We start from the raw sequence: 19,811 nt of genomic DNA, 5'->3' as shown, positions 1-19,811 counted from the left end.
TGCTACAGCCTTCCGAGTAGCTGGGATGACAGGCGCCCGCCACCTCGCCTGGGTAATTTTTGTATTTTTAAAGTAAAGATGGGGTTTCACCATGTTGGCCAGGCTGGTCTTGAACCCCTGACCTCAGACGATCCACCCGCCTCAGCCTCCCAAAGTGTTGAGATTACAGGCGTGAGCCACTGTGCCCGGCCTGGCTCTGAGTTCTTTTATGACCCTTGGGCAACAGCTACTGGCTCTGAGCCTTAGTTGCTTCTTGGTTATGTTGTCTGACTATCTTTACTGTTCCAAAACAGTTGTAATTTCCCCCATTTCTATTTATTGCTCTGGAAACACATGTCGTTTATCTACACTTTTGCTGTTTTGTTCTGTGGTGTGTGAGCGCATGTCTCCCCTGCCAGCCTGGAACCCCTGAGGGCATGGATGCCATCTTATTTGTTTTTATCTCCCCGGCGCCTAGCACTGAGCCCTCTTACAGGAAATGCTCAGTCAATATTTGTTGAATTGGATTCTCTTTTAGTAGGGTTACAGAGGAAAAAAGAGCCTTAAAACTGTCTCCATGGGGTCCACATCTTTTGTCTTTTCTTCCATGTAGAGATCGTTGGCAAAAACATTGATGGGAATTATCTATCTTGCATTTATGTGACATTTTTAATTCTTTAACAGTATTGTCATCTGTATAATCAGTTATATTGCACCTGGTTTCCCCAGTTTGGTAGAGCATGCCTATTGAGTTTTAAAGAATAAAGATGGGCCGGGCGCGGTGGCTCACGCCTGTAATCCCAGCACTTTGGGAGGCCGAGGCGGGCGGATCACGAGGTCAGGAGATCGAGACCATCCTGGCTAACACGGTGAAACCCCGTCTCTACTAAAAATACAAAAAATTAGCCGGGCGTGGTAGCGGGCGCCTGTAGTCCCAGCTACTCGGGAGGCTGAGGCAGGAGAATGGCGTGAACCCGGGAGGCGGAGCTTGCAGTGAGCCGAGATCGCGCCACTGCACTCCAGCCTGGGCGACAGAGCGAGACTCCGTCTCAAAAAAAAAAAAAAAAAAAAAAAAAGAATAAAGCTGATTTATTCAGAAGAGTCATGCTCTCAGAATAACAAACTGTCATGGCATCCTGTTTGCAAAAATCTGCATTAGGCAGATTTTTGTCTGATGATTTCTTTGTTATCCACATGACTTTCAGGGCTAAAATGAAATGCTACTTTTTTCTTTAAGTCATTATTCAAAAGTAAGAGAGAAGCGTTTATTATAACATATAGCTGAGGTGTGACCTTGGGAAAGTTGTTTAAACCAAGTTAATGATTTAATTTGCGGGGTGGGGGTGGGGGAGAAGATAAAGAAAAAGGAAAAAAAAGCCAGCCCAGGAGTTGGGAGTGTAATTAGATATTATGAGCTCAGGCATGAATTTGGCCCCTTTATCTCTGTTGAAATTTGTGTAAGAACATGAAGTGCGGCCCATTCTGACACTTTAATCATAGGTCATTCATAGCCATAATTGTTGTTGAAAAGAACAGTGGTTGGATTTATTTTTACCTGGAAGTTGCCCGTTAAACACAACATGTTATTAAAATTTATTTTTCCAAAAAGTATACTTTTCAGTATACATTTAACAGATTGAAGCTATACATGTTTACCATGAAAGTCTGTTTCACCTGAATGAATTCCGGTGTTGCTGTGTTAGATAGCTATAGCATGGTTGTGGTTTTTGTAGAGCCTCTACTAAGTTTTATATTTCTTACCATTCACAATTTTTGCCAGAAAAGTGGTAGAAAAAAGAAACTTCATAATCAGAAAGGTGATAGAGAAACCTCATAGTCAGATATATTATAAAAGAAGATGATGACACCTATTAACAAGAAATCTAACATCTTTTGGGGTGAGCTTCTAATACAGTATCAACAAAGCCTTGGAAGAGTTTCCTTTTTGAGACACCCCGCTTGCCCCCAAATACATTCGCTCAGATAAATTACTTACTGAGAAGGCTATTTCTTTTCTAAAATAAAAAATACAATCAATAATTTGTAATCTCTATACAGTGCCTGGCAGCTAGCTGCCCAAGGAACATTTGTTGAATTCAGTAGCACCTTAAATTATGTTTAAGTACTTCCAAAGCCATACTCCTGTTGGTTGTTTTGTTATTGTTGTTGTTGTTGTTTTGATAGCCTTCAACGATCATAAGAGAGTATGTCATTGCTCTGGCTCACAGGTGAAGAAACTGAGGTTTAGAATGAATGCCTGTGCTTTTAGTCTAGCAAATGTTTATTGAGTATGCATTGTAATGAAGAAGAAGCACAGCTCTTGCCCTTGAATTTGCCACTGGGTCAGTTCTCATCTCCTAGGTAGGTTAGGATTTTACTGGGCATGTATGGACTCTCTCTCCAGGAAAAGGAAGAGAGAAAGTACACAAACACAGAAACCTTTGCTTCTGTAATTACAAGGTTTCTGAGGCCCCACAAATCTTTGAACCCCAGATTAAGAATCTTTGATCCCCACATAAAGAATCTTTGATTTAACCATTGCTTGTCAACAAGCCCTTGAATTAAGTAACTGACTTAGGGGGCAAATAGCTTAACTACTGAGAAGCAATAGGAACCCCATGCTTCTTTTTCCTCTCCTAATGTTTTTCCCACCACCCCATGCTGATTTTGAAGTGGTGAACAACAAATGAAGTAACAGGAAAACACTTTGTAAATATAGTGTTCTACAGATATGAATGCAAACAAATCTGTAAGTGGCAGGGAAACCCAGGCCACACATTTCGCAGTGTGGCTTATGTTCATATATTAGGGAGCCTGCTGGAACCCCACTAAACTGTTAGTTGCCAGCTGTTTGGTTTAATCTGATCATTTACAAAAATATAGCAATCCTCACTGGTGTGTGTGTTAAATACAGACATCACTGAAACGAACGCTGTGCCTGTGACATACATTTTTGCAAGTGCTTTCTATGTATGGGTTGTCAGAGCTAGTTTAATTCTAATTGCAGAAATATCAGTGGGATTTATATCTGTCTTCTTCAAATAGTTGGAAAGAAAAAATGTAAGCACTTGGCACACATTTTGATTTTTGTTCTACATTGAAAAGAACCATGTTAATTTCAAGAAACTCATTAATGTGCAGGTCAGTACTAGTAGTTTCTCTTAGTTACATATTGGTGGAAGGCAGAAGTATTAAAAATGGCATATATGTAATGAGATTTTACAAAATTTCTGATTTTGAGGGTAGAGAAAAAGCCAGTGGATTTCCTATTGTGCATGTTAATTTAAAAATAATTTAATAATGACTCCATTTGTTTCATTCCAGCATTAAAAAGGGACATGGAGAAGGCTTGCCTGTCTTTATTCACCAAATAGCAGTTTTGCAGACCCTTACAAGTTCCCATATGCTAGTGAAAAACATTTTCCAAGAAATTGGCAGCATTGCACTTTGTAGCTGATGCCAGCTTCTTCCTTGGGCCAATTCAACAGAGAAGAGAGAGAAAAAAAATGCCTTGTTTTAGTGGCTGAATTACTCTGACAAGCTTTCACATCGCCCCTCCTCTTATTAATATTCTTTTTGATGTGAGCTTGTAAAACAGAGGATTGGCTGTTAATCTCCAAGATCTCAAGGGCTTTTGGCAGTGGCCCATAATTGATGTGTTCACATGGCTGTTGTCTGACTACTAATGATTAGACAGCAGTGTTATCTACCAGCTAAATCAGTGTTGCTTATAAATCACACTTGATAAACTGCAGTTTCATTTCTTCAAAGAGTTCGTACAATTCTGCATACTTTGATGGAAGTGCCAGAGGCATTTCATGATTCTTTGACAGCTTAGATTAGGTTTATTTTTCATTTCTGTTTGACAAAATATTAGACTTTTTAACGCATGTGAAAGAGAATTTTTTTGTTCCCCTAACAAGGCATTTAAAGAGTGCTAAGCAGAGAAAGATGACCTGCTTTCAGTGGGAAGATGTACAAGTTGGGATGGCAGGTCCCAGTTTTGCTTTTGCTACCTACTCCAAGGTAAATGGAATGGGGCCATGGCATCTGGTGCCATGCCACTTTGAAAGAAGAAGAGAAGAGGCCACCAGCAAGGAAGTTTGCAGAATGTGGGCCTGTGCTCAGATTGTGACAGGGTGGAGTAGTGAGAGAGCACCAATTGCTCAGCCATGTTATGTGTTGAGCCCCTGCGTCAAGGTGTGATTCTGCTTTATAGACAGGCAAGAGAAAGCAAAAAGGATTTATAAGAGGAAAAGGTGCCAGCCATAGGATTCATTTTCCTCCTTCGCTGCCCCTATAGGGACACTTGCCTGGCCACAGACACACCCAGAGTCCCCCATCTGTCCAGAACTCTGTGTACTGCAGAGATGAAACCAGGTTGCATGTCGCATGCACATGGTGGGCTTTGAGAACTTCTGCTAAGTTTTGGGTCTTTATTGGCTACAAACTCCTGTGGTCTTGAGTTAACTTTCCTCATTTATAAAACTAAAACAACAACAAAAAAGGACTAAATGATATCTAAGGTCATTTTATTGCTCTTTATTTTGCATGTCCTTGGACTGTGTTGTTTCAGAGCCTCAAAAAAGCCTTTTTGCTAACATTAGTTAATCTTTGCTTAATTTTTGAGATCAAATATTAGATTGCAAAGAAATGGTTAAATCAGAATGGTTTGTGATTTTTAAAAAATGAATTTATTTATTTATTTATTTAAGGTGGAGTCTTGCTCTGTCACCCAGGCTGGAGTGCAGTGGCGCAATCTTGGCTCACTGCAATTTCCGCCTCTTGGGTTCAAGCAATTCTCCTGCCTCAGCCTCCCCAGTGGCTGGGATTACAGGTGCTTGCCACCATGCCTGGCTAATTTTTTTTTTTTTAATTTTTAGTAGAGACAGGGTTTCTCTATGTTGGCCAGGTGGGTCTCGAACTCCCGACCTCAGGTGATTCGCCCACCTAGGCCTCCCAAAATGCTGGGGTTACAGGCATGAGCCATTGCTCCTGGCCAGCAAAAATGAATTTTAAAAATCGCATTTCTTTTAAGAGAAGTTTATATAATTTTAAAATGTGTCAGAGGGTAAATATTTAATCAAAATTTACTTTATTTTGAGATGGAGTTTTGCTGTTGTCGCCCAGACTGGGGTGCAATGGTGCCATCTTGGCTCACTGCAACCTCCGTCTCCCAGGTTCAAGTGATTCTCCTGCCTCAGCCTCCTGAGTAGCTGGGATTATAGGCATGCACCACCACGGCCCGGCTAATTTTGTATTTTTGTAGAGACGGGGTTTCTCCAGGTTGGTCAAGCTGGTCTCCAACTCCCGACCTCAGGTGATTCGCCTGCCTCGGCCTCCCAAACTGCTGGAATTACAGGCGTGAGCCACCATGCCCGGCCAAAATGTACAACTTTTACTCAGAATAAAATTATGTTCTGTGACCAAGGTTGGGAGTGGGGCTAATAATAACTTATTAAAGTTTAAAGAGTTATTAGCGCTCTAGAATGCAAGAATGCAGGAGAATGCACTTAACACTAAAGCTACCTGAAAAAATTTCACCTATCCTACCCTACCCCACTCCACCAAAACAAAAGTCATGTAAGATTTAACTGAGTACTTCCTTTTATATCCAGTACTTTGGGACCTTAAATCTAGGTGGCAAGTTTATTTCCCAACTTCCTAAGAGTGGCTTTGACATGAGCACTACTTTTTCCTAGTATATTTTAGGGCTGTAATTAAAATAAGCACTATAGTCAGGGAATAAATGTTTATTGATAAGTATTAACATTGATGAACAAAGGTGCTTAACTAAGCTGCTTATTTAAATGACTTGTGGTTGAAGGAAATCCCCTCTTTTTTTTTTTTATTAAATGAAACAATTTAAATTTAAGTTGTTTTGGTTATGGTTATTAGATTTTAATGCGCTATGGAAAAATACCCGTGATTAACTTAGAGAAGATAGCCATTCAGTGATTTAAATAGATGCTTCATTTAGTTTTGATACGTAAAGCAACTATATTAGAGTTTCTTTCTTTTCTTTCTTTTTTTTTTTTTTTGAGACGGATTCTCGCTCTGTCGCCCAGGCTGGAGTGCAGTGGCGCGATCTCGGCTCACTGCCAGCTCCGCCTCCCGGGTTCAGGCCATTCTCCTGCCTCAGCCTCCCCAGTAGCTGGGACTACAGGTGCCCGCCACCACGCCCGGCTAATTTTTTGTATTTTTAGTAGAGACAGGGTTTCACCGTGTTAGCCAGGATGGTCTCCATCTCCTGACCTCGTGATCCGCCCGCTTCGGCCTCCCAAGGTGCTGTGATTACAGGCGTGAGCCACCGCGCCCGGCCTATATTAGAGTAATGCAGCTATAAAATATGAGAAAAATGCATTAAAAGTTATGGAGTATGGTTTTCATTATGTAAGATATGTATGCATAAGTAAGGGCTGGTTGGTAATATTAAAAATAAAAATAATGATAACATTTGAAAAGATTTTTTACACCACTTAATAATATTTTCTGTTTAAAAGCAGTATACGTACATATATCTATGAGCTTTATGAAGTGTGTATATTACCATTATGGCAAAAAATAAGCATGCATTTTTTAATTTTAGAAGATAATAGTTTTTCTTGACTGATTTAAATCATGATTCAAATCAACTTGATTTAAATGTAGTCTAGATAATGCTAAAACTATATTGCAGGTGTTTGTCAACTAGCTAGAAATTATTTTAATGGTTAAGGGAGTGCATAATAGAAATAATTATTTTGCTGCAGATATGGCAAGCTCTGTCACCCGTGGGGTGCTTGTACTTGGATATTAGACACATTTGTAAAAATAAATAATAAATATTCTGGAAACGTGATGCCAAGAGAGCGTGATCCTGTTTACCACCCCTGCTATCCTTCATTTCTTTGTGGCATCATTTTTTGTGTGTGTTAAAGAGTAAATGAGCTGACTTGGTAACTGTGCAAGAATAAATGGTTAATAACATTTATTTTTATTTACATTTGGGCATTCTTTTGAGACCATTTTCATAGAGTTTGTTTCATTTAATTCTTGAAGTACCCCTATAAAATAGCTGAGGAAGCATTTTCATAGAGTCCATTTCATTTGATTCTTGAAGTACCCCTATGAAATAGCTGAAGCAAGCATTCTTAATTCTTATGGATGTTAACACTAGAAGCAGAAGATCCTGATCTCATTCTTAGGCTGGGATTTCTCCTAGGATGTCAGCTTTTAGAAGAGGAAAAATCACTGTTACCTCCAAATAAAATCTTACTATGTAGTTGGTTCTAAAGAACCTTAAATATTCAATTATAAATTCATCCCCAGATATTTTGAAGTGTTTCATTTAATTTGAAAACTGTCATCTGGTTTTCAGAGACTACAGCAGTATGTTTTTAATGTGTTGGTTTAGCCATGTGACAAATTAAGCAAGCCCTATGAACATGTGTTATTGAGATTGGTATTGGCAAGGACAATAATAACTAACATTTGTTGAGCACTTATATGATAGAGATACTACGGGCTTTATGTAGGATTTCTTGTTTGATATGTCTATTACATTAAATACAATTAGGTAATACTATAATCTCCACTTTATAGGTGAGGAAATTGAGGCTTAGAAAGGTTAAGTAAATTTTCAAGATTATACTAGTAAGTAAATGATCTGAGATTGAAGCACAGAGACCACACTCCTATTTATTACACTATATTACCCAGTTCAAAAGCATTAGTGAGACATGTGATGTGTGACATTGACCTGTCATCCTCTGTGAGAAGTAGCTTCTGGGACTGATGGTCTTAGTTGTGCATCCATGACTAGACTTCTGGATGAAAGAACTCCAAGTTTCTAGGAGGGCTTGTTTCATTTCTAGTCCTCAACAGAATGTGTTTGAGAACTTGATTTTTTCATGTAATTCATTCACTTATGGGGTAATTAAGATAAAATATCCTGGTTTTCAAACTGAAAATGTTACCAAAAACACATTGCAATTACATAGGATGGTTGTTTCTTCTTTTGGGAATAGAGACGTATCATAGATTGACAATGTTGTTTTTTTTAAAAAAGTTTACTTATTTGTAAGCTCCGTGAAGGGAGGGATCTTGTCTGTCTTGGTTGTCATTAGCACCCAGCACAATGGCTGGTATAATAAAAAGACGTTCAATAAATATTTAATGTTTTACGTTATGACTGCTTAAGTTAGAACTGGAATGTGGCTCCTCATATCTCTTTTGGTTTATGACTCCTAGGCTTTTTTAAGAGAGTTAGGTAGTAGTAGGTACATTTATTATTATTTTTCATTCAGAGATGGATCTATATGTTTACTTTTAAAATCTCCTACACTTCTGTCCACTCCCTACTTCCTTTTTCACTTCCTTCCTGCCCTGTTCCAACATACTGTTAACTTCCCCTCCCCCTCTCCACCAACAGATATTAACGTCCAAGAGTGAACCTAAATGAGCTCTTGAATTCAGTAGAGCAAGGATTGGCAAATTTTTTCTGTAAATGGCTGATAGTAAATACTTTAGGCTTTGCAGGCCAAGAGGCAACATCACGGATATTATGTAGGCACTTGGATAACAAGAGAGAAAACAAATTTCCACAGAACTTTTTAATTGACAAAATTTAAAATCCAATGACAATTATTGAGCACAATTTTTGGTAATACAGATCTACTGATGAGAAGAATGAAATTCTTTTTGTGGGAGAGAATAACATTCCACTTAATAAGTGTTCAAAGTTAATGTTTGCTGTCATTACATTGACTGCAAAAATTCATCTGTAGAAAACATTCTTAGCTTTCAGGCCTTAGGAAAACAGACAGTGGGCCAGATTTGGACCGTGGGCCATCATTTGGTGACCTTTTAACTAGACTGTGGACTGAGAAATCCCTAAGCAGGGTTACTTGCCCTGGATATTCCTTCTCATAAAGGCTCATTGCTCTAAGACTGGAAAGGGAAGATGTTCAAATGGGATTTGTAGGGTGGAACCACCTTAGGGAACTAGTGAATATAAAGATAGAAGAGTAGTAAGAGAGAAGGGAAGGAGAGAGAGTTTATCTCTGTTCAGGGACCATTGGTGATTAAGGGGCATGTGCCTTGGACGTCATGCTGGGAAGGCCCGAATCAGGTGGTGGGTGGGGATAGAGGTTTGAAAAAGCTTATTTAGGATCCCCATTACTTTTATTATTTAGCTTCCTGAAATGAAGGGCTCATTATCTTGGCCATCAGTGACATACAAAGATTAAGGGACATGGCATTTGGGATGGGATCTGGTTTCTCAAAGATCGTGAGTCATCTAATGGAAAAATAGGTGATTTGCAGCATGGTGTGGCGTCATTTTTTCACCTAAATTGAAACAAAAGGTTCCAGGTTGGTGTAGGGGCAACACTGTGAGGCTGCCAGTGGCTGTTAGGGTAAAATTAAGGGAATTATTAGGAATCTACAGGTTTTAAAAAGCCAGCCGCTTTGTTCTTCTGGTAGCTGGAGGGAAAGCAGGGACCCTGGGCCAACTCCACAGGGTGGGTGGGCACTGTCTCCTCGTGGCTTCTCCATTGGTGTCATTGGACACCAGACTGCCCAGACCTTGGTACTCTTAGATCCCCGCTCCTTAGATTAGTCACCCCACTTTCCAGGTTTGCCAGTCCCTCTCCAGCCACTCTGCTCCTTCTCACTCTTTGTGCCCCATCACTATTGGGGTCTACAGGGTTTTGGCCCTTCTCTTTACATTCTTTGCATTTTCCCTGAGCCATCTCAGCCACTCCACTGGCTTCATTACTTTCTTTCTGCCAGGGGTCACAGAGATGATCTAGAATGATCTAATTCTGTCCATTCGCCTGATAGGCGTTGCCCAACAGGCGATCCTCTGCCCATCCTCCCCATCCCAGGCCATGACACTGTCACCAACTGAAACAGACCGCTGGGGCACATCTTGAGTTTGTCCTCCTCTGCCACCTTCCCGAGTCTGACCTCTCCTCCCTATCCCCCCACCCCACCACGGGTGCCAGGTCTTCTTGGAGTACTGCAATGGCTTCTTTTTTTATGTTTTGTGATGGAGTCTGGCTCTGTTGCCCGGGCTGGAGTGCAATGGTGCGATCTCAGCTCACTGCAACCTCTGCCTCCTGGGTTCAAGTGATTCTCCTGCCTCAGCCTCCCGAGTACCTGGGATTATAGGCACACACCTACACCCGGCTAATGGTAATGGTTTCTTGTCTTCCTTCCTCCAGTCTTGCTCTGTCTCATCTGTTTTCCCATGGCTTCCAGTGTGCTTTTTACCACATTAACAATCGAATCCTTCCGTGCCCCTACTTTAAAATCCTCAGTGCCCACTTCCAACTTCATAATAACCCCCCAGATTCTTAGCCTGGCCTGGGCTCTTGTGAATTCTCTGATATTCCAGCCTCAGCTCTCCCTGTCCCTGCCCCTCCCCCTTGGTGCTCCCACAATGCCCTGGGCTTAACTGACCATCTTCAGCTCTGACCACACTTGGCTCTGCGGCCACTGCTCATCTCCCCACCTTTGGCACATTGTGGCACCTGACAAAAACTTGTTGGATGAAGGAATGACTTCCCCAACAGTGAGGCGGCTTAAACGGCAACCCATCTAAAGGGGAGGGCCTGGGGTTAATACATGATTCCTGTCACACAAACTAGGTCCTTATGCCACCTTGGACTCACTTGTGGATTTCAGGACCTCTGCATGAGGAGTTGAAATAATAGTCTTCAAGCATCTACCCTCTCCTCTCTGCTTTACTTTTACTCTAAAGTGGAATGCCTTAGCATCTTTTCATTAAAAAGTTAGTTTAAAAAATGGTAAAATAGTATATGGTCATGTTAAAATTTAAGCAGCATAGAAGGCTATAAAATGAAAAGTGATTCCTTCTTCCTCTGTATGTTTCTATATGGATAAAATTTCTGAAAGAACACACAAGAAACTGTTAGAAGAGAGGTTCTCTCTGGAGAGTGATCTGTTGACTTTTATTAATAAAATCTGCTGTGTTCTCAAGGTGGGGAAACCGAATTCTGGACCTGTGAGCAAGCAGCTTTTTTTTGTGTAGGCCTCTGTGAGAAGAAACTTTTAAAAGTGGTTTATGGTTTAGAACTTGGTAGGGGGCATGATAGACCTCATTGGGACAGGCTGTGACCTCTTGTTTTTGCTCCTGACCCTGAGAAGTAACTTTTCTCTTAAGACTAAGTTTCTTCAGTTTACACAATCAGATGAGAAAACCCACCCTTGCCTTTCTCTAGAGCTGTAGTAAAAATGAATGTTTCTTTAAAGAGTCCTTGACAATAGATATGTAGCTAAGTATTACATATGGATGGAAATACCATATACATCCATGTATAGAGATGGTGTATGGGGAAGCTTTGTCATGTTCTCTCTAACCATTCCATCTCTGTGATAAACTCTGGAGAACTTTACCCAGTTGCTTAACTGTGATTCAGAATGAAATCACATTTTCAAAACTTTGCTTAATTTATTAAAATTGATCAGCGTTTTGGATCAACATTTGGGAGGTATGGAAAGAAGAGGCAGGAGACATACATAAGAAGCTTCTTGGACATATGTTGAATATATGTGAGCAATATTCAGATTTTGCAGGGAGGAAAGTGAGTGGTACCAAGATAGTGTCCTGTACAGGGAGTCAAAATTGTCTTCTTCTGTGGCCGACCCACGATGCTTTGGGTGCTTCTGTGGCCTTCCCTTTACATGGATCTCGGCTCACCGCATAGCTTTATATACCACATAGCTCCCATACAGTGTGACTCAGGCACTTCCTTGTCATTTAATTTGTTATGACCAGCATGTTTTGAGTTTGTAATTCAAATGTGTAAAATTTTAGTTGAAAATACTCCTTTTAGGTGGTTGCAAGTGAGATTCCCTAAAAGAAGGTAAGAAAAATGACTGATGTTAAGCTGAGAGAAATCGGAATATGGTGGTTTCCAAAATGGGCTTTTCTTTCCTTTCTTCCTGCCTTTCTTTCTTCTTAAAATCATGTCTGCATCCAGAAGCATAAGGATGAGAGACTTCTAACCTTTCCCTGATTTCAACCTAATTTCAAGGAGAAATAAGGGTCACACAAGGACAGTGTATTTATCAATGACCAATATCAACTAAGATACATGCATTACTCATGTGTTTTGAAATTGATTTATTGGCTAATGTAGGCGCAACCATGTTTAGCAATATCCAGAATTTACCACTGAACTTTCTTTTTAAAAACTTTCACTTTTAAGGGATTGGGAACAAGATCTAATGGATAGAAATGGAATTTGCATGGAACTTTTCAGGAATTCAGCTTTGTACAAAGGGCCTTGTGCAAAGGATTAATCCAAGAACACAGGCTTTTTTAGTACCTTTACGATGGTCTCCTTTCTTTGTGGCTTATTTTTGTGCTTTAAGTGTCTTTGGAAATGGGATGAGAGGAAATCAGAGAACTCTTATGAACAGGATATGAAAACACTGATCATTTACTGCCACTATTTAAAGCACACACAGCTCTCTGAGCAGTGAAAGATGTCAGCGGCACTTTTGAAACAGATTAAGTATCTGTGGCTCAGCAGTAGGACAGGTTTTCAAAGAACACAACTGAGGCTAAGTATGTGACAACTGATGTGGTGTGGTAGAAAAGAGTCCCTGTGTCTGCTCCGCCTCCACCAATATCGCTTAGCTATGGAACTCTACACAGTTCAAGGCCTTTGAGGGAGGAATTTAATTTGGCTTCATAACAAAAGAAATTTAAGACACTGACTAGAGTAGTTTAATTATATTCCATCTTTACATACTCAGTACCTTCTGTTTTGCTTTGAAAACTGTCATGGCTAGAGAATGAAGTTAAAAATAGTCACTGCTGTTTAAAGCATATTTTACACATGTAGCTGTGTACATTCTCTTGCTTTGTGACCTGCATATAGGGATCCTTCTGGCAGTCAGACACGAAGAGTCAGTGACCCCCTTTCTTCTCCACCCCAAAGCAGTACCATGCAGAACCCAGATTTTTTTTTTTTTTTTTTTTTTTTGAGACAGAGTCTCTCTCTGTTGCCCAGGCTGGAGGGCAATGGTGCAGTCTCGGCTCACTGCAATCTCCGCCTCCTGGGTTCAAGCAATTCTCCTGCCTCAGCCTCCCGAGTAGCTGGGATTACAGGAGCCGCTACCACGCCCAGCTAATTTTTGTATTTTTAGTAGAGACTGGGTTTTTCCATGTTGGTCAGGCTGGTCTCGAACTCCTGACCTCAGGTGATCTACCCGCCTTGGCCTCCCAAAGTGCTGGGATTACAGGCGTGAGCCACTGCACTGGGCCTTGGATTTTTGGCATTCTGGAATTTTGGCATGGTGGGGGTTCTGGCTGGAGGTGGAAGCATCCGTCTTGGCCCCACTGGCCTTGGGGCCAGAGCCCTGGTCCATCCCCAGGCCAAGTCCTACCAGATCAGCTGCTAAGCCTGAACAGCACTTGAGGGCAGGGTTGGTCTTCATACCTGATAATGAGAAAGTGGAAATGGCAATATAATTCCCAGTCTGTGCATAGTGGTAGTTTTAGAATTGGATGATTTAAAACAACAACAATAAAACAAAAGCTGAGCTTTGGTTTCAGTAAGGTTTTAAAGTGAGGTTTCTGAAGGGATTGTAGTATTTGCTTGCAAGCCTGAGATTCACTATTCTGAACTATGGGTAATAAAGGGTGATTCAGGTATATTGCTTCCAACATACAGAAAAGGGTCAGAAATTACCCATGGAGAAAGGTTTCTTTCCATCTCATCTTCTATTTTACATTTAGAAGGGTTTGCGTTTGATGTTAGACCAATGTGGGGTCAAATTCTGGCTCAGCCACCGACCCTGAGTGACCTTTTAAGTTACTTAACTTTTCCCACGTTTCCTTTTCCTCATCTGTAAAATACTTCCCTTAACAATTTTGTAAAGATCAAAAGAGAGAATGCACAGTATAATCCCTCCTACACTATATGTGGTAAGACAGTTATAATTCCTCTATGTTGTATGTGTTAAAAAGTAGCTGCTGATGTTACTATTTTTATGAGAAAGCCCATGGACTTTAAGATCAGAGAGCTTTGGTCTTGAATTTCAGCTCCTTAGATAAAGTTGCCCATCCTCTGAGATCTTCAGTTTCTGCTTCTATAAAACAGGAATGTTGTGAGAATTAAAGGAGACAGAAAAAGTCTGGTACCTTAGACCCTTTGTGAGAATTTGCCCATGTTGTTTTCTCAGCAAGCTGCAAAGCGTAAATTGCTTTGATCATGGTTCTGAAAGGAAGAGTTTTCTCCATCGCATTTACGAAAGGCAGAATTAGAAGTGACCAAAATTCAGTTGTTACAGGTTTGTCCTTTAGGGATGGAAATTCAGCCCCAATGATTAGTTCTGGAGAAAAGATCAGTGCCTAATTTAAGGAAATGGTTTTTAAAGCTTCCCCTGCTTTGCTAATGAAGCAGTGACGTCAGGCAGAAAAAGGGTGGTTAAAATGCAAAGTAAGAGACTGCAGCAGTGGTCACCTCTAAAGAGCTGTGATTTCCCCTACGTAGTAGTGGAGTCTCTTTCTAATGCTTTTTAAATGAAGAGGTGACTATGGGCAATCTCATAAAACAGCCCAATACCAGGATATGGAGAAAACGTGAACATTAAGTAATCGTGCCCCAGCATTCTCATAGACTATAAAAATATTGGCTCTGAGCAAAGTAAAACACCATTCCCCCTCTGGTTGTTGGTGATCCCGGGATTGAGGGGTTAATAGCAGGATCGGTGTAGATATTTTTGGCAATAGACGTGAGAAAGCTGTGGCAAGCTTCCCTGTCAGGGTTTAGACCTGATCCCAGGTAAAGGAGGGAATCTCTCTGCCTTCTGGAGGCTTGCTTCTTGGCAGTCCTGGGTTTCGCCTTCTCCTTCTACCTGGCAGCAGAGCCACCTGAATGTCTCTTTGTTGGGTCTGGGTGGAGCAGGAGTGCTCGAGGGAGCACTCTCCAGCCCTACCCTGGCCACCTATCCTCACTGGCTGTCGGTTTCCTGGTACTGAAAGCGTCACTGACCGACACAGTGAAATGCCCCAGTGATGAAAAGCTGTCCCCACCAACACTCCAGCTTTGGATCCTTCCTTGCCCATCAGCACTCAGGAAGCCCTTGAAAGAAGGTGAACGGAGAAAATATTGCCAGGGTTTCCCTGCAGATTGCCCGCCCCCAACCCAGCCCTCTGATTACACACACTAAGTGCCGCTATCTGTGTAAATAACCTTTTCTTCCCTGCCTCCCTTCAGCCTCCCTGCTCCCCCTCCCATGCTCTTAGGCTCTCTCGCGTGATAAATAGCCAGGCTACTGCTCAGCATGCACTAACACCTGGGAATAATCATGCAAAAATAACAGTGAGAGACTGCCGCGCGTCTGTTCTTGACATTAACTTTCCTCGGTTTGACAGGCTGCCACCACCAGCTGTTAGACTTATGGGTCTTTTTTTTCCAGTGGAGATGGCTGCTTTCCTGCTTTCCTCTTTTTTTGGGTTCTAATAGGTTACATCAGTGTCCTATCAAGATGACAGAAAAGAGCTTTGACAAAGAAACCATTGCTAAAACAGGCCAGTTCTCTATTCTGATATTTTATTCCAGTTGTTAGTATTATTAGACTAATAATCCCCCACTGATTTTTAAATGAGGAATATCTGATTAGAACTATATTAGTGTTTCTCCCCTCAGAAAGGGATTTGTTGTTGCCTCTTGTGAATTGCCTTTGAATGTAGCAAATACTAGCATTTGGTCCCATAGGGCCAAACCACCTATCGATTTCAGGTCTCAGATATATTTGTAATAATGATACTAATATTGACAATAGCAATAGCCCCTGTTTATTGAGTGCTACCTTCTACCAGGCCCTGAGCTAAAGTTATTTGTATGATCTTCTGTAGTAGTCACATGAGCCAGATGTTATTTCCGTTTTACAGATGAAGGCACTGATTCCCCAGAGCGATCAAACTACTTGCTTAAGGTTTTGTAGCTAACAGTGGAGCTGGATTCCGACTCCCAATGAAGACAGATCGCTGCCCCACCCTGTCTTCCATTAACACGCTACTTTTTGCTCTCAGGCCACCATGAAAGTTCCTTTGGTTGTAGTTCTACAATTATCCTTGTAATTTTGCTATATTTGTATGATTATCTGACTAGTGTCACAGTCTTGCCCACTACACAGTCAGTCCAGAAGGGCAGTGACCTGGTCTGTTTGGGCCACTCTTGTTCTAGCAGGTTACACGGTGCCTGGCAAACGGCAGGTGTGTAGTAATTATTGGGTGGATGTGTGATAAGAGTTGAGGTGAGCTGACTGTTAGGGCAGCAGTGCATGAGAAAAAGCTGCAACTAGAGATTAGGAGGAGGAGATTCTGTAGTAGTACGGGACTCATGAGGGCCTTCATGGTGATCCCATCATTGCCATAAAATTGTAAAATGGAGGTGGGTTAAGCCAGTTGACTGCTGCAGATGTCAGTGTATGAAAGAAGCAGTGTTTCCCCAGGCTGAGCTTCTCAAGGTTAAGCCCCCTTTCTTGTATTTTTAACATACTTTAATTGCACTTAACCATGCATTTGGAGGGGATTATAGATTTATGTTAAATATAGTAGGATATAAAAAGGAGCTTTGGAAGGTTGGGTGCAGGGTTAGGGAACTGTAATATCAGACCAGGGACTTTTAAGCCAGTGTTTACTGACCTAAGCACTATGGTGAGCATTCACTTTGCACGGATTATCTCACTGAGTCTTCACTGCAACGCTTGTGGGGGTAATTGCTATTATTACTCCCATTTCTTAGAACTAGACACTGAGTCTTAGAGAAGAGAAGCCCGGTAACTTGCTCAGGGTTCCACACAGCAAGTACTGACAGGGTCAGCATTTGAACCCAATTCTGTCTGCTAACAGAACCAGAGGTTCAAGTCCTGGTATGCTGCCTCCTCACTGGAGGGAGTCCTTGTGGAAACTGTTGCCACCCTCTGCCTTAATGAGCTTCATTGGATGAAGAAATTATGGTTCAGTGTATGGATCACTGACCTGAGAAACCAGGGTGCAGTGGAGTTGATCTTTTGTATAAGTCAAAAATAACTACTGAAAATGCTTTAAAATCCTGCTTTACATATGATACATGTGACTTCAGTTTGACACTGAGATACACAAGATAATTGAAACCTTTTGGGGGGAAATTCTTACCTAGCAGAAAGAATTGGCCACACTCTTTGAATTACTTCCCTTCCACCTTTCTTCTGTTTCCCAGTGTATGTTGAACTCCTGTCAATTTTCTGCTTGTGGGATGCCATCATTTTATGTGTACCTAGGCTGCCACTACAGATAGCTTATTACACTTGTACAAATATGGGCCACAGTTTTCTCTCGACTGAGTAGGTTGGGCTAGGCGACATTCTGTGATTGTTTCAGGCAGAGGGTGGAAGCACAAACTCCAGCATTCTCTGGTTGGGCAAGTCACGTGGCAAGGCTGCAGTGAAGCTCAGTTCTGTCAGTTGATGCCATGAGGAATGTGGGCCCAGGAGAGCACATTATCCAATAATTATTTTACGAAATAGGAGAAATTTAAATTCTTTCCTAATTTATTAAAGTGTTGCTAAAAAAAGCTGGAATGTTTTAAAAAGTTACATACCTGCCAAATAAAAACACCTCTGGGAGTGGCTGTAATCCCCACCTGCAAATCCTGTTCTTGCTGGCGGGCCTATGGAAGAGGGGCCTATGGTAGACCACATGGGGAGACTTTGTGCTCCACCTCCTCCCCAATCCCGACATCTCACAGTGAATGGGGAGAAACTGCGATTCTCCTCTCATTTGGTTCTCCTCTCACTGGTAGTGCTGGTCTGGTACCTATGGGAGTGGCAGTTCTGAGCCACCATGAGAAGCCGATACTACAGTGAAGAAACGAAGAAATTCACTTGTGCAAGTCAAAGATGTGAACCTCAAAACAATAGTAACTGTCAGGTTTAAGCCTTAAAAGCCTTAAATAGTCTAAACACTATTATCACATCGGAGTGCTATTTATGATTAAGTGTATATTTATAGTCAAACTCTCTGAACCTTAGCTTTCTCATTTTAAAACATGTTGAACTGGGCTCAAAAGTTCTTGCTATAAATATCAGTTCAACTTTCATGTTACATTTGAATTGTGTTAATGGTAACAAACACAATTAACTTACAAGTAGGCCCAGAGTACTCTGGCTTCTCCCCTCAAGGCATCCAGATTCCATAGAAATTTGAACTTGGAAATTACATAAATATGAGAGAGAGAGAGAGGGGTGTGTGTGTGTGTGTGTGTGTGTTTCTGCATGCAAATATATCTATAGATGGAGTTATGTTGAAATAAGGATTTAGTCTAGAAGCTGTTGTGATAGGATATGTCATCAATATTAGGCGGCTGAAAAATGCATTTGTTGTTGCTGTTGTTGTTTTTAAGAGACAGGGGCTTGCTTTGTTGCCCAGGCTGTAGCGCCATGGCATGATCATAGCTCATTGCTGCCTTGAATTCTTGGGCTCAGTTGATCCTCCCACCTCAGCCTCTCGAGTATCTGGGACTACTCGCATGCCACCATGCCTGGCTAATTTTTAAATTCTTTTTTATAGGGATGGGGGTCTTGCTGTGTTGCTCAGGCTGGTCTCCAACTCCCAGCCTGAAGCGATACTCCTTGGAGCTCCCACAATGTTGGGATTACAAGTGTGAGCCACTACACCTGGCCAGGAATGTGTTTTCTAGTTGAGGAAAATGGGCCTCAGAGAGGTTGAATGACTCTCCAGGGTCATAAGCTAGTTAATATCAGAGTTGGCGCCAATCCTAGTATTAGTGTGTCTTGCTACCATAACTGTCATTGCCCCATTGTGTTCTCACCTCCAAATCAGAGAACTGATACGCTGTAAGACTCATCTCTAATTTTATTTCATTTTCCTATGCATCCTATTCAAGCTACATTTGTTCTCTTGGTATTAATGTAGGCTGTTGATCAGGTGATGTGAAGAATATTTTCAGAATAATGTTCTATTTTTTCTTTTCAATTTATACATGTGACATCGAATTGCAGTCAGTTTACAACTAACTATACAAGTTAAGAAGCTGGAAAGCATGCAAAAAAAAAACCACTGGTTTATAATTTTCTTTGGTCTTTACTTTTAATTCTGGAAAGTGATTCTAATCTCAGACAGTCTTTTAGTTGTAATAAAGACTACTAGGTAGCATTGTTTTTTTTTCCCCCCTTAAATTTCCTCTCTCAGAACCCCTTTGTTCATTTGTCAGCTCAGTTTTAAAATAAGAACTATCAGTGTGAACTTTGATCCACATTAAGCTACATTTACACAAAAGCATAAATCACAGTATCTGGGGTTTGGGGCTGTTAAATGCTTTTCTTTCCTGGGCTCTGTGATCAAGAATGCAGAACAATAAAAAGCGTGGAGCAAAAGAAGTTTTATGGCAGCTTTGAGAGCAGGAAATTAAGTTTTTTTAACATGCAGATGGGTGAAAGGCTGTTCTGTTGCATCTTGGATCACTCAGGCAAGTGAACGTCAGTTTATCATTTTAGTGAAATGCAAACTGTAGAAATAGTTCCTACAGTCATATGAACAAGGAGCCCACACAGATGACTGCTTCAGCTGTTTAACTAGGAGCACACTTCCTCATATGACTCTTGAAATACACTCTTTTTGTTTTGTTTCTTTTCAAAAAAAAAAAAAACCCAAAACCCAACAAAGACTATATACTATTACGCCTGCAGCCAAGTGGCTACAAAAGATAACTTACAGTGGATAACTGGGAATCTATGAACAGCAGAATAAGATAACATTTTACCAGAATGATCTTCGATGCGCCCTTTTTACATATAGGATTTGT

General features: G+C 41.1%; 1 protein-coding gene across 9 annotated transcripts in view; it reads left to right on the top strand.

Annotated features, from left to right (window-relative positions):
* ZNF608 (zinc finger protein 608) overlaps positions 1-19,811 on the top strand; it is a 115,414-nt gene that overhangs the window by 26,903 nt on the left and 68,700 nt on the right. The window contains exon 1 of one of the 9 annotated variants that reach the window (XM_016953712.4): positions 10,403-10,537. The exons of the other annotated variants lie outside the window; for them this stretch is intronic. Coding sequence (XP_016809201.1) covers positions 10,523-10,537 — 15 coding nt within the window. The 5' untranslated portion in view covers positions 10,403-10,522. Of the gene's footprint in view, positions 1-10,402; positions 10,538-19,811 lie in introns of those variants that run through there. 9 annotated transcript variants of the gene reach the window in all.

This window comes from Pan troglodytes, chromosome 4, assembly GCF_028858775.2.
Source record: "Pan troglodytes isolate AG18354 chromosome 4, NHGRI_mPanTro3-v2.0_pri, whole genome shotgun sequence".
Lineage (NCBI taxonomy): Eukaryota > Metazoa > Chordata > Mammalia > Primates > Hominidae > Pan > Pan troglodytes.
The sequence above is the reverse complement of the archived record's forward strand: the minus strand, read 5'-3'. Positions and strand labels throughout refer to the sequence as shown.